We start from the raw sequence: 14727 nt of genomic DNA, 5'->3' as shown, positions 1-14727 counted from the left end.
AATTCGGCTGTGAATCCGTCTGGTCCTGGACTTTTTTTAGTTGGTAGGTTATTAATTATTCCCTCAATTTCAGAGCCTGTTATTGGTCAATTCAGGGATCTGAGACGAAGCTTCCAGAGGAACGATCAGGCAGCAACATTTGCTGTTCTGCAATATTCGTTGTTTTGCAGCCTCCGCTGCTGATACCCAGGCAAACAGGGTCTAGAGTGGACTCCGAGCAAACTCCAACAGACCTGCAGCTGAGGGTCCTGACTGTTAGAAGGAAAACTAACTAATAGAAAGGACATCCAGACCAAAACCCCATCTGTATGTCACCATCATCAAAGACCAAAGGTAGATAAAACCACAAAGACAGGGAGAAATCAGAGGAGAAAAGCTGAAAATTCTAAAAATCAGAGCACCTGTTCTCCTCCAAAGGAACGCAGCTCCTCGCCAGCAATGGAACAAAGCTGGATGGAGAATGACTTTGACAAGTTGAGAGAAGAAGGCTTCAGACGATCAGACTTCTCAGAGCTAAAGGCAGATGTTCAAACCCATCGCAAAGAAGCTAAAAACCTTGAAAAAAGATTTGACAAATGGCTAACTAGAATAACCACTGTAGAGAAGTCCTTAAATGACCTGACGGAGCTGAAAACCACGGCACGAGAACTACGTGATGCATGCACAAGATTCGGTAGCTGATTCGATCAAATGGAAGAAAGGGTATCAGTGGTTGAAGAGCAAATGAATGAAATGAAGTGAGAAGAGAAATTTAGAGAAAAAAGAGTAAAAAGAAACGAACAAAGCCTCCAACAAATATGGGACTATGTGAAAAGACGAAATCTAGGTCTGATTGGTGTACCTGAAAAGTGACGGGGAGAATGGAATCAAGTTGGAAAACACTCTTCAGGATATCATCCAGGAGAACTTGCCCAATCTAGCAAGGCATGCCAATATTCAAATTCAGGAAATAGGGGGCAGAGCAAGATGGCCGAATAGGAACAGCTCCAGTCTCCAACTCCCAGCGCGAGCGACACAGAAGACCGGTGATTTCTGCATTTTCAACTGAGGTACTGGGTTCATCTCACTGGGGAGTGCCGGACGATCGGTGCTGGTCAGCTGCTGCAGCCCGACCAGCGAGAGCTGAAGCAGGGCGAGGCATCGCCTCACCTGGGAAGCGCAAGGGGGAAGGGAGTCCCTTTTCCTAGTCAGGGGAACGGAGACACACAACACCTGGAAAATCGGGTAACTCCCACCCCAATACTGCGCTTTAAGCAAACAGGCACACCAGGAGATCATATCCCACACCTGGCCGGGAGGGTCCCACGCCCACGGAGCCTCCCTCATTGCTAGCACAGCAGTCTGTGATCTACCAGCAAGGCAGCAGCGAGGCTGGGGGAGGGGCGCCCGCCATTGCTGAGGCTTAAGTAGGTAAACAAAGCTGCTGGGAAGCTCGAACTGGGTGGAGCTCACAGCAGCTCAAGGAAACCTGCCTGTCTCTGTAGACTCCACCTCTGGGGACAGGGCACAGTAAAAATAACAAAAACAGCAGAAACCTCTGCAGACGCAAACGACTCTGTCTGACAGCTTTGAAGAGAGCAGTGGATATCCCAACACGGAGGTTGAGATCTGAGAAGGGACAGACTCCCTGCTCAAGTGGGTCCCTGACCCCTGAGTAGCCTAACTGGGAGACATCCCCCACTAGGGGCAGTCTGACACCCCACAACTCACAGGGTGGAATACACCCCTGAGAAGAAGCTTCCAAAGCAAGAATCAGACAGGTACACTCGCTGTTCAGAAATATTCTATCTTCTGCAGCCTCTGCTTCTGATACCCAGGCAAACAGGGTCTGGAGTGGACCTCAAGCAATCTCCAACAGACCTACAGCTGAGGGTCCTGACTGTTAGAAGGAAAACTATCAAACAGGAAGGACACCTACACCAAAACCCCATCAGTACATCACCATCATCAAAGACCAGAGGCAGAAAAAACCACAAAGATGGGGAAAAAGCAGGGCAGAAAAGCTGGAAATTCCAAAAATAAGAGCGCATCTCCCCTGGCAAAGGAGCACAGCTCATCGCCAGCAATGGATCAAAGCTTGACAGAGAATGACTTTGACGAGATGAGAGAAGAATGCTTCAGTCCATCAAACTTCTCAGAGCTAAAGGAGGAATTACGTACCCAGCGCAAAGAAACTAAAAATCTTGAAAAAAAAGTGGAAGAATTGATGGCTAGAGTAATTAATGCAGAGAAGGTCATAAACGAAATGAAAGAGATGAAAACCATGACACGAGAAATATGTGACAAATGCACAAGCTTCAGTAACCGACTCGATCAACTGGAAGAAAGAGTATCAGCGATTGAGGATCAAATGAATGAAATGAAGCGAGAAGAGAAACCAAAAGAAAAAAGAAGAAAAAGAAATGAACAAAGCCTGCAAGAAGTATGGGATTATGTAAAAAGACCAAATCTACGTCTGATTGGGGTGCCTGAAAGTGAGGGGGAAAATGGAACCAAGTTGGAAAACACTCTTCAGGATATCATCCAGGAGAACTTCCCCAACCTAGTAGGGCAGGCCAACATTCAAATCCAGGAAATACAGAGAACGCCACAAAGATACTCCTCGAGAAGAGCAACTCCAAGACACATAATTGCCAGATTCACCAAAGTTGAAATGAAGGAAAAAATCTTAAGGGCAGCCAGAGAGAAAGGTCGGGTTACCCACAAAGGGAAGCCCATCAGACTAACAGCAGATCTCTCAGCAGAAACTCTACAAGCCAGAAGAGAGTTGGGGCCAATATTCAACATTCTTAAAGAAAAGAATTTTAAACCCAGAATTTCATATCCAGCCAAACTAAGTTTCATAAGTGAAGGAGAAATAAAATCCTTTACAGACAAGCAAATGCTTAGAGATTTTGTCACCACTAGGCCTGCCTTACAAGAGACCCTGAAGGAAGCACTAAACATGGAAAGGAACAACCGGTACCAGCCATTGCAAAAACATGCCAAAATGTAAAGACCATCGAGGCTAGGAAGAAACTGCATCAACTAACGAGCAAAATAACCAGTTAATATCATAATGGCAGGATCAAGTTCACACACAACAATATTAACTTTAAATGTAAATGGACTAAATGCTCCAATTAAAAGACATAGACTGGCAAACTGAATAAAGAGTCAAGACCCATCAGTCTGCTGTATTCAGGAGACCCATCTCTCACGCAGAGACATACATGGGCTCAAAATAAAGGGATGGAGGAAGATTTACCAAGCAAATGGAGAACAAAAAAAAGCGGGGGTTGCAATACTAGTCTCTGATAAAACAGACTTTAAACCATCAAAGATCAAAAGAGACAAAGAAGGCCATTACATAATGGTAAAGGGATCAATTCAACAGGAAGAGCTAACTATCCTAAATATATATGCACCAAACACAGGAGCACCCAGATTCATAAAGCAAGTCTTTAGAGACTTACAAAGAGACTTAGACTCCCATACAATAATAATGGGAGACTTCAACACTCCACTGTCAACATTAGACAGATGAACGAGACAGAAAGTTAACAAGGATATCCAGGAATTGAACTCATCTCTGCAGCAAGCAGACCTAATAGACATCTATAGAAATCTCCACACCAAATCAACAGAATATACATTCTTCTCAGCACCACATCGTACTTACTCCAAAATTGACCACGTAATTGGAAGTAAAGCACTCCTCAGCAAATGTACAAGAACAGAAATTATGACAAACTGTCTCTCAGACCACAGTGCAATCAAACTAGAACTCAGGACTATGAAACTCAATCAAAACCGCTCAACTACATGGAAACTGAACAACCTGCTCCTGAATGACTACTGGGTACATAACGAAATGAAGGCAGAAATAAAGATGTTCTTTGAAACCAATGAGAACAAAGATACAACATACCAGAATCTCTGGGACACATTTAAAGCAGTGTGTAGAGGGAAATTTATAGCACTAAATGCCCACAAGAGAAAGCAGGAAAGATCTAAAATTCACACTCTAACATCGCAATTAAAAGAACTAGAGAAGCAAGAGCAAACACATTCGAAAGCTAGCAGAAGGCAAGAAATAACTAAGATCAGAGCAGAACTGAAGGAGATAGAGACACAAAAAACCCTCCAAAAAATCAATGAATCCAGGAGTTGGTTTTTTGAAAAGATCAACAAAATTGACAGACCACTAGCAAGACTAATAAAGAAGAAAAGAGAGAAGAATCAAATCGACGCAATTAAAAATGATAAAGGGGATATCACCACCGACCCCACAGAAATACAACTACCATCAGAGAATACTATAAACACCTCTACGCAAATAAACTGGAAAATCTAGAAGAAATGGATAATTTCCTGGACACGTACACTCTTCCAAGACTAAACCAGGAAGAAGTTGAATCCCTGAATAGACCAATAGCAGGCTCTGAAATTGAGGCAATAATTAATAGCCTACCAACCAAAAAAAGTCCAGGACCAGAAGGATTCACAGCTGAATTCTACCAGAGGTACAAGGAGGAGTTGGTACCATTCCTTCTGAAACTATTCCAATCAATAGAAAAAGAGGGAATCCTACCTAACTCATTTTATGAGGCCAACATCATCCTGATACCAAAGCCTGGCAGAGACACAACAAAAAAAGAGAATTTTAGACCAATATCCCTGATGAACATCGATGCAAAAATCCTCAATAAAATACTGGCAAACCGGATTCAGCAACACATCAAAAAGCTTATCCACCATGATCAAGTGGGCTTCATCCCTGGGATGCAAGGCTGGTTCAACATTCGCAAATCAATAAACATAATCCAGCATATAAACAGAACCAAAGACAAGAACCACATGATTATCTCAATTGATGCAGAAAAGGCTTTTGACAAAATTCAACAGCCCTTCATGCTAAAAATGCTCAATAAATTCGGTATTGATGGAACGTACCTCAAAATAATAACAGCTATTTATGACAAACTCACAGCCAATATCATACTGAATGGGCAAAAACTGGAAAAATTCCCTTTGAAAACTGGCACAAGACAGGGATGCCCTCTCTCACCACTCCTATTCAACATAGTGTTGGAAGTTCTGACTAGGGCAATTAGGCAAGAGAAAGAAATCAAGGGTATTCAGTTAGGAAAAGAAGAAGTCAAATTGTCCCTCTTTGCAGATGACATGATTGTATATTTAGAAAACCCCATTGTCTCAGCCCAAAATCTCCTTAAGCTGATAAGCAACTTCAGCAAAGTCTCAGGATACAAAATTAATGTGCAAAAATCACAAGCATTCTTATACACCAGTAACAGACAAACAGAGAGCCAAATCATGAATGAACTTCCATTCACAATTGCTTCAAAGAGAATAAAATACCTAGGAATCCAACTTACAAGGGATGTAAAGGACCTCTTCAAGGAGAACTACAAACCACTGCTCAGTGAAATAAAAGAGGACACAAACAAATGGAAGAACATACCATGCTCATGGATAGGAAGAATCAATATCGTGAAAATGGCCATACTACCCAAGGTTATTTATAGATTCAATGCCATCCCCATCAAGCTACCAATGAGTTTCTTCACAGAATTGGAAAAAACTGCTTTAAAGTTCATATGGAACCAAAAAGGAGCCCGCATTGCCAAGACAATCCTAAGCCAAAAGAACAAAGCTGGAGGCATCACGCTACCTGACTTCAAACTATACTACAAGGCTACAGTAACCAAAACAGCATGGTACTGGTACCAAAACAGAGATATAGACCAATGGAACAGAACAGAGTCCTCAGAAATAATACCACACATCTACAGCCATCTGATCTTTGACAAACCTGAGAGAAACAAGAAATGGGGAAAGGATTCCCTATTTAATAAATGGTGCTGGGAAAATTGGCTAGCCATAAGTAGAAAGCTGAAACTGGATCCTTTCCTTACTCCTTATACGAAAATTAATTCAAGATGGATTAGAGACTTAAATGTTAGACCTAATACCATAAAAATCCTAGAGGAAAACCTAGGTAGTACCATTCAGGACATAGGCATGGGAAAAGACTTCATGTCTAAAACACCAAAAGCAATGGCAGCAAAAGCCAAAATTGACAAATGGGATCTCATTAAACTAAAGAGCTTCTGCACAGCAAAAGAAACTACCATCAGAGTGAACAGGCAACCTACGGAATGGGAGAAAATTTTTGCAATCTACTCATCTGACAAAGGGCTAATATCCAGAACCTACAAAGAACTCAAACAAATTTACAAGAAAAAAACAAACAACCCCATCAAAAAGTGGGCAAAGGATATGAACAGACATTTCTCAAAAGAAGACATTCATACAGCCAACAGACACATGAAAAAATGCTCATCATCACTGGCCATCAGAGAAATGCAAATCAAAACCACAATGAGATACCATCTCACACCAGTTAGAATGGCCATCATTAAAAAGTCAGGAAACAACAGGTGCTGGAGAGGATGTGGAGAAATAGGAACACTTTTACACTGTTGGTGGGATTGTAAACTAGTTCAACCATTATGGAAAACAGTATGGCGATTCCTCAAGGATCTAGAACTAGATGTACCATATGACCCAGCCATCCCATTACTGGGTATATACCCAAAGGATTATAAATTATGCTGCTATAAAGACACATGCACACGTATGTTTATTGCGGCACTATTCACAATAGCAAAGACTTGGAATCAACCCAAATGTCCATCAGTGACAGACTGGATTAAGAAAATGTGGCACATATACACCATGGAATACTATGCAGCCATCAAAAAGGATGAGTTTGTGTCCTTTGTAGGGACATGGATGCAGCTGGAAACCATCATTCTTAGCAAACTATCACAAGAACAGAAAACCAAACACCGCATGTTCTCACTCATAGGTGGGAACTGAACAATGAGATCACTTGGACTCGGGAAGGGGAACATCACACACCGGGGCCTATCATGGGGAGGGGGGAGGGGGGAGGGATTGCATTGGGAGTTATACCTGATGTAAATGACGAGTTGATGGGTGCTGACGAGTTGATGGGTGCAGCACACCAACATGGCACAAGTATACATATGTAACAAACCTGCACGTTATGCACATGTACCCTAGAACTTAAAGTATAATAATAATAAATAAATTAAAAAAAAAAAAAAAAACAAATTCAGGAAATACAGAGAAAGCCACAAAGATACTCCTTGAGAAGAGCAACTCCAAGACACGTAATTGCCAGATTCACCAAAGTTGAAATGAAGGAAAAAATGTTAAGGGCAGCCAGAGAGAAAGGTCAGTTAACCCACAAAGGGAAACCCATCAGAGTAACAGCGGATATCTCGGCAGAAACTCTACAAGCCAGAAGAGAGTGGAGGCTAATATTCAACATTCTTAAAGAAAAGAATTTTCAACCCAGAATTTCATATCCAGCTAAACTAAGCTTCATACGTGAAGAAGAAATAAAATCCTTTACAGACAAGCAAATGCTGAGAGATTTTGTCACCACCCGGCCTGCCTTAAAAGAGCTCCTGAAGGAAGCACTAAACATGGAAAGGAACAACTGGTAGCAGCCACTGCAAAAACATGCCAAATTGTAAAGACCCTCGATGCTAGGAAGAAACTGCATCAACTAATGAGCAAAATAACCAGCTAACATCATAATGACAGGATCAAATTCACACACAACAATATTAACCTTAAATGTAAACAGGCTAAATGCTCCAATTAAAAGACACAGACTGGCAAACTGGATAAAGAGTCAAGACCCATCAGTTTGCTGTATTCAGGAGACCCATCTCACATGCAGAGACACACATAGGTTCAAAATAAAGGATAGAGGAAGATCTACAAAGCAACTGGAAAACAAAAAGCAGGGGTTGCAATCCTAGTCTCTGATAAAACAGACCTTAAACCAACAAAGATTAAAAGAGACAAAAAAGGCCATTACATAATGGTAAAGGGATCAATTCAACAAGAAGAGCTAACTATCCTAAATATATATGCACCAAATACAGGAGCACCCAGATTCATAAAGCAAGTCCTTAGAGACCTACAAAGAGACTCAGACTCCTACACAATAATAATGGGAGACTTTAACAACCCACTGTCAACATTAGACAGATCAATGAGACAGAAAGTTAACAAGGATATCCAGGAATTGAACTCAACTCTGCACCAAGCGGAACTGATAGAAACCTACAGAACTCTCCACACCAAATCAACAGAATATACATTCTTCTCAGCACCACATCGCACTTATTCCAAAATTGACCACACAGTTGGAAGTAAAGCACTCCTCAGCAAATGTACAAGAACAGAAATTATAACAAACTGTCTCTCAGACCACAGTGCAATCAAACTAGAACTCAGGATTAAGAAACTCACTCAAAACCACTCAACTACATGGAAACTGAACAACCTGCTCCTGAATGACTACTGGGTACATAACGAAATGAAGGCAGAAATAAAGATGTTCTTTGAAACCAATGAGAACAAAGACACACCATACCAGAATCTCTGGGACACATTTAAAGCAGTGTGTAGAGGGAAATTTATAGCACTAAATGCCCACAAGAGAAAGCGGGAAAGATCTAAAATTGACACCTTAACATCACAATTAAAAGAACTAGAGAAGCAAGAGCAAACACATTCAAAGCTAGCAGAAGGCAAGAAATAATTAAGATCAGAGCAGAACTGAAGGAGATAGAGACACAAAAAAGCCTTCAAAAAATCAATGAATCCAGGAGCTGGTTTTTTGAAAAGATCAACAAAATTGATACTAGTCTTGCTAGTGAGCAAGACTAATAAAGAAGAAAAGAGAGAAGAATCAAATAGATGCAATAAAAAATGATAAAGGGAGTACCACCACTGATCCCACAGAAATACAAACTACCATGAGAGAATACTATAAACACCTCTATGCAAATAAAGTAGAAAATCTAGAAGAAATGGATAAATTCCTGGACACATACACCCTCCGAAGACTAAATCTAGAAATGGTTTTTTAAGAGAGACAGAAAATAACAGCAAGGAGCCAGAAAGGAAAATGAATACATGATAAAGTGCCAATCTTTTTCATTCAACAATAAAGAAAATAGGTGGTAGAGAACCTCCACTATGCAAAGTAGTGTATCTCTAAGTCTCACTAAACTGTAGGTTCTTAAAGCCAAGTACCATATCTCATTCTACTTTGCATTATCCCAATACTTAGCCCAGCACCCTACACATACGCAGCAAATATTTGTTGAATTATTTTAGTAAGACTTATTGATACTTAAGTAATCGTAACATAGGTGAAATGTCATGATTAATAATTCAAAAGGCTAGAAATATTCCAAAGTTTAGAGGCTGAAATAATTACATATATTTAAGTAAAAAATACTGGCATCTATTTAAAAAGTCCAAAATTGTTACCTGTTGCTCAGCCTTGATTTCAGGAACCTTTACTTCAGGCATCTTTATTTCAGTAGCATTTAAGTCAGATACATCAACTGCTTCATTAACACCTGTTATTGGACTTAATGTATCCTCAGAAATTTCAACATTATCTTCATTATACAAGTGACGAATCACCACAGCTTTCTTCTGCATAGAGAAAAATATGTAAGAAACACTTCAATGTTTTCCTCCCACAATTATTCGTTTTTAAGTTCAGGGGTACATGTGCAGGTTTGTTACACAAGTAAATGTGTCATGGGAGTTTGATGTGCAGATTATTTCATCACCCAGGTATTAAGCCTAGTACCCACTGGTTATTTTTCCTGAACCTCCTCCTACCCTCCACCCTCTGAAAGGCTCCAATGTGTGTTGTTTCCCTCTATGTGTCCATGGGTTCTCATCATTTAGCTCCCACTTACAAGTGAGAGCAAGTGGTATTTGGTTTTCTGTTTCTGCATTAGTATGCTAAGGATAAGGGCCTCCAGCTCCATCCATGCAAAGGACATGATCCCATTATTTTTTATGGCTACAGAGTATTCCATAGTGTATATGTATCACATCTTCTTTATCTGCTCTATGATTGGTGGGCATTTAGGTTGATTCCATGTCTTTCCTATTGTGAATAGTGCTGCAATGAACATATGTATGCATGTGTCTTTACAACAGAACAATACATATTCCCTTAAGTATATACCAAGTAATGGTACTGTTGGGTCAAAAGGTATTTCTGTCTTTAGGTCTTTGAGGAATTGCACATTGTCTTCCACAGTGGTTGAACTAACTTACACTCCCACCAACAGTGTATAAGCATTCCCTTTTTTTCCACAACCTCATCAGCATCTGTTATTTTTTGACTTTTTAATAATAGTCATTCTGAGAAGCATGAGATGGTATCTCATTGTGGTTATGATTTGCATTTTTCTAATAATCAATGATGTTGTGTTTTTTTCATATGATCATTGGCTGCATGTATGCCTTCTTTTGAAAAGTAGATGTTCATATCCTTTGTCCACTTTTTAATTAGATTGTTTTTTCTTGTAAATTTAAGTTCTTTATATATGCCAGATATTAGGCCTTTGTCAGATATAAGTTTGCAAAAATTTTCTCCCACTCTGGAGGGTGTCTGTTTACTTTGCTGATAGTTTCTTTTGCAGTGTAGAAGCTCTTTAGTTCAATTAGATCCCATTTGGCAATTTTTGCTTTTGTTGGAATTGCCTTTGGCGTCTTTGTCATGAAATCATTGCCCACGCCTATGTCCTGAATGGTATTGCCTGGGTTGTCTTCCAGGGTTTATAGTTTTGGGTTTTACATTTAAGTCTTTAATTCATCTTGAGTTGATTTTTGTATATGGTGTAAGGAAAGGGTCTAGTTTCAATCTTCTGCATATGGCCACCCAGTTATCACAGCACCATTTACTGACTAGGGAATCCTTTCACCATTGCTTCATCAGGTTTGTTGAAGATCAGATAGTTGCAGATGTGTGGTCTTATTTCTGTGTTCTCTATTCTCTTCCATTTGTCTGTGTATCTGTTCTGGTACTAGTACCATGAGGTTTTGGTTACTGTAGCCCTGTAATACAGTTTGAAGTTGGGTAGCATGATCCCTCCACCTTTGTTCTTTCTCCTTAGGACTGCCTTTGCTATTTGGGTCTTTTTTGGTTTCATATAAATTTTAAAGTAGTTTTCTGTAGTTCTCTGAAGAATGTCAACGGTAGTTTAAGGGGAGCAGCATTGAATCTATAAATTGCTTTGGGCAGTACGGTCATTTTAACAATATTGATTCTTCCCATCCGTGAGCATGGAATGTTTTTCCATTTGTTTGTGTCTCTGATTTCTCTGAGCAATAGTTTTCTCTGATTTCCATTTGTTTGTGTCTCTGAAATCTCTGATTTCTCTGAGCAATAGTTTGTAGTTTTTCTTGTAGTGATCTTTCGCCTCCCTTGTTAGCTAGATTCCTAGGTATTTTATTCTTTTTGTGGCAATTTTGAATGGGAGTTTGCTTGTGATTTGGTTCTCAGCTTGACTGTTGTTGGTGTATAAGAATGCTAGCAATTTCTGCACATTGATTTTGTATCTCGAGACTTTGCTGAAGTTGCTTATCAGCTTAAGAAGCTTTTGGGCTGAGAAGATCCTCCTACAATTATTTTAAACATACACACAGTAATTTTCCAAAAGGAACACCAACAGTTAAAGAATAAAAAAAAGTTTAAATTATCACATATAATGTATATATCAAAATATTACCATTACTAGTATTACCAATAATTTATGTGTGATGATAAAATTGGGGTTATGACTATGACTTTTAAAACAATTCTTACATTTTAGGACAAGCACTGAAATATTTATTAAATTATGTCTGAGATTTGTTTTAAAATAAAGACAAAACAAGATGAGCAAAGAGTTGATAAACTGTTGAAACTGGATGATGGGTACGTTTGTAAATGTTTGAAATGTTCCATAATACAAAGTTATTTTTAAAAAAGATTGCCGAATAATTCACTTCAAATAATCAAAATAGAGCCTGGCTCTATGAGTAGGGCTCATTACAATTTTTCTATTAAACAAACTGCAATTTATCAGACCTTTAGCTAACAATTCAAACCTAATAATGACAACGAAAAAGTCCTGACAAAAAAAGCATTAGGTCACGCTATGCATTTACCTAGAAATCCTCTACCTGCTTCCTATTCTACAGTTTGCATACACACTACAAAAACATATGTGATTTCAGAAGCACAAACAGCATACTATATAAGGCACCGGGAGAGGAGACAATTTGCTTTAATATTGACTCAACTTTTGCTTGTAAACAAAGAAATGTACTTGTAGACTCTTTTCTAAATCTGAGAACTTTTAATACTTATTCGAATTTCTGATAAAGATCTGATACAAATTTTAATAGATAAAGAAAACTGTGCTTTAAGAAAATTAAAAATAAGTCTAATGTTTTGAAGTTTACATTTTTCTTGGCTAGGACAATTTAGACTGTCCCCTCAACTCTCATACTGAAATAGAAGATTGAAAAGTACATTATATCAACTAATATTTAATAAGTGCTCACAGTGTACCTAATCCTGTGCTAAGCAAAATGAAGGCACAAAAAATCAGTATTAAAAAAATCCCTGTTTATATATGTTCCTTCTAGTTGGGGAAGAATACAAGATATATCACTTAACAGTTAGAAAATAATAAATAAAACTAACAAGAGTTAGACGAGTTGGAGATGCAAGTGTACAAAAACTATATGCATTTATTCAAAAATCTCAGCTCTGTATCATTCTTTATATTGTCCTCATTACCTAGAGCAAAACAGGCACATTAAAAAGAAGTGGCATAAGAACCTTTTCTTATAATAAAGTTTCAGTTTTTTAAGGTACAAAGGAATAAATATATATATTTTTTGAGATGGAGTCTCGCTCTGTCACCCAGGCTGGACTGCTGTAGTACGATCTTGGCCCACTGGAACCTCCGCCTCCAGGGTTCAAGTGATTCTCCTGCCTCAGCCTCTTGCGTAGCTGGGGTTACAGGCACCTGTCACCACGCCCAGCTAATTTTTGTAATTTTAGTAGAAACGAGGTTTTGCCATGTTGGCCAGGCTGGTCTCGAACTCCTGACCTTAGGTGATCCACCCGCCTTGGCCTCCCAAAGTGCTGGGATTACAGGAGTGAGCTACTGCACCAGGCCCATGTATAAATTTTTAAAATAGATTCTGTTTACATAACTCATCTGTTTTGGATTAGGGCAGAAATAATACTCTAAATTACACTTCAGTCAGAAAGTATTCACATCCTTTACTTAATTACACCATTGATAATTCATCTGATATTCTATCATTCAATCAGAAAGAGTTTTCTCCAGATGGAAAACAGCTGAAAATATAATATAAAACAATATTTTAGCTTAAATCTCCCTTTGTGATAGATACACTGGAGCTCTAAATGCGTTAGATTCAATTTGCCACAGCTGCTCAAAGCAGATAACGGCAGAAAAATTATCTTTCAAGAAAAAGAACATATTCAAAACATTAACTGAAAACCAGTTAATACGTGTAGGGACTACCAATCATTGGATAATGCATACTTGGTTACAGAAATATAATGTACATAAATGAATCATTATAAGCTATCACTACTGCTAATGTAGGCTCTTCATATGTTCCCATGTTTTAGGAAGACCAGAACAAAATTAAGAGCAAATGTAGACAACTGCATAAGATATCTTCCTAAATCACTACTCTTCTGTTTAGGAAATCAGGCAGAATTAGAAATTAGAAATACAAAGAGAACACCTATTTAATTTTATATTTCTATCCTACTGTTATAACTTCAGGAATACTGCCCAAAAACATTTGGCATCCACTGTTAAAAATCCCTACACTCCAATATCTAACTAGAATGTTTCATCAGGTGCCAATCAGAAAAGTGAAAACTGTATATTGGATTAATTAGATAACTCTTAAACAATATATTTTCTTTGTGGTTGCATACCTTTCCTGAAGTCACAAATCTGCCACTGGTATCAACGCCAACAGCCTCTGCAGATATTTTCTCATTGCTCAGAGAAGGTTCTGACTTGCCAGAACTGATTTTCTTTCTTTGTTGTGATGGAATCTAAAAAAAAAGGTGTCAGTCAAAATAACAAATTTTGTGTGAAAGCATAATTATATATTAAAATTCCATTAACATTTAAATTTTCATATATGAAATATAACTGACAAATAATGAGACTATAATGAGACTACATGACTTTTAAAAACTAAGAAATAATGAAAATGCATTATGTTTGAACTATTAGTTTAACACTAGGAGTTTCCAGTCACAGGTGTATAAAACAAGAGAGTACTATTTAAAATAAACATCAAGCTTTATAAGGTTACTCAAATCTTTGAATAATACGGTAATTACACTATGAAATAATCTGCTGTCTAGGGTACTGATTTTATGTGTTAAAATACTGAGCCATCTATTAATATCATACATCAGCATTAAAATCTATTCAAAAGTTACCTTCTGAAGACTACTTAATTCCTTGTGCTTTTTCATCACACAATTCAAAATATCACAAACAATTTGGATTTTCCATTCTGCAAACCCACATTGGATAAACTGCTTTTTTGTCAAAATTGGTTTATAATTAAATTGATCACGAAGGAGCTGCAGAGGAAACAGACTCTTGTAGTAATTGGGAGCAATTTATTTCTAAAATTCCAAATGATAATGCCCACCTGGTCAGGGGAATAATGGCCACCTTTGAGAGGACAAGGAAAACCAAGCCATTAACTAAAGAGTACTAAAGTAATTTATAGGGCTGGTGT

General features: G+C 38.4%; 1 protein-coding gene across 14 annotated transcripts in view; it reads right to left on the bottom strand.

Moving 5' to 3' along the window:
• CEP44 (centrosomal protein 44) overlaps positions 1 to 14727 on the bottom strand; it is a 42914-nt gene that overhangs the window by 10673 nt on the left and 17514 nt on the right. For all 14 annotated transcript variants that reach the window (XM_065545690.2, XM_065545694.2, XM_074040773.1 and 11 more), the window contains 3 exons: positions 14420 to 14566; positions 13901 to 14023; positions 9388 to 9558 (listed from right to left, as the gene is read on the bottom strand). In XM_065545690.2, coding sequence (XP_065401762.1) covers positions 9388 to 9558; positions 13901 to 14023; positions 14420 to 14566 — 441 coding nt within the window. The remainder of the gene's footprint in view (positions 1 to 9387; positions 9559 to 13900; positions 14024 to 14419; positions 14567 to 14727) is intronic.

Source organism: Macaca fascicularis, chromosome 5 (assembly GCF_037993035.2).
Source record: "Macaca fascicularis isolate 582-1 chromosome 5, T2T-MFA8v1.1".
NCBI classification, from domain to species: Eukaryota; Metazoa; Chordata; class Mammalia; order Primates; family Cercopithecidae; genus Macaca; species Macaca fascicularis.
This window is presented reverse-complemented; position numbering and strand designations above follow the sequence as displayed.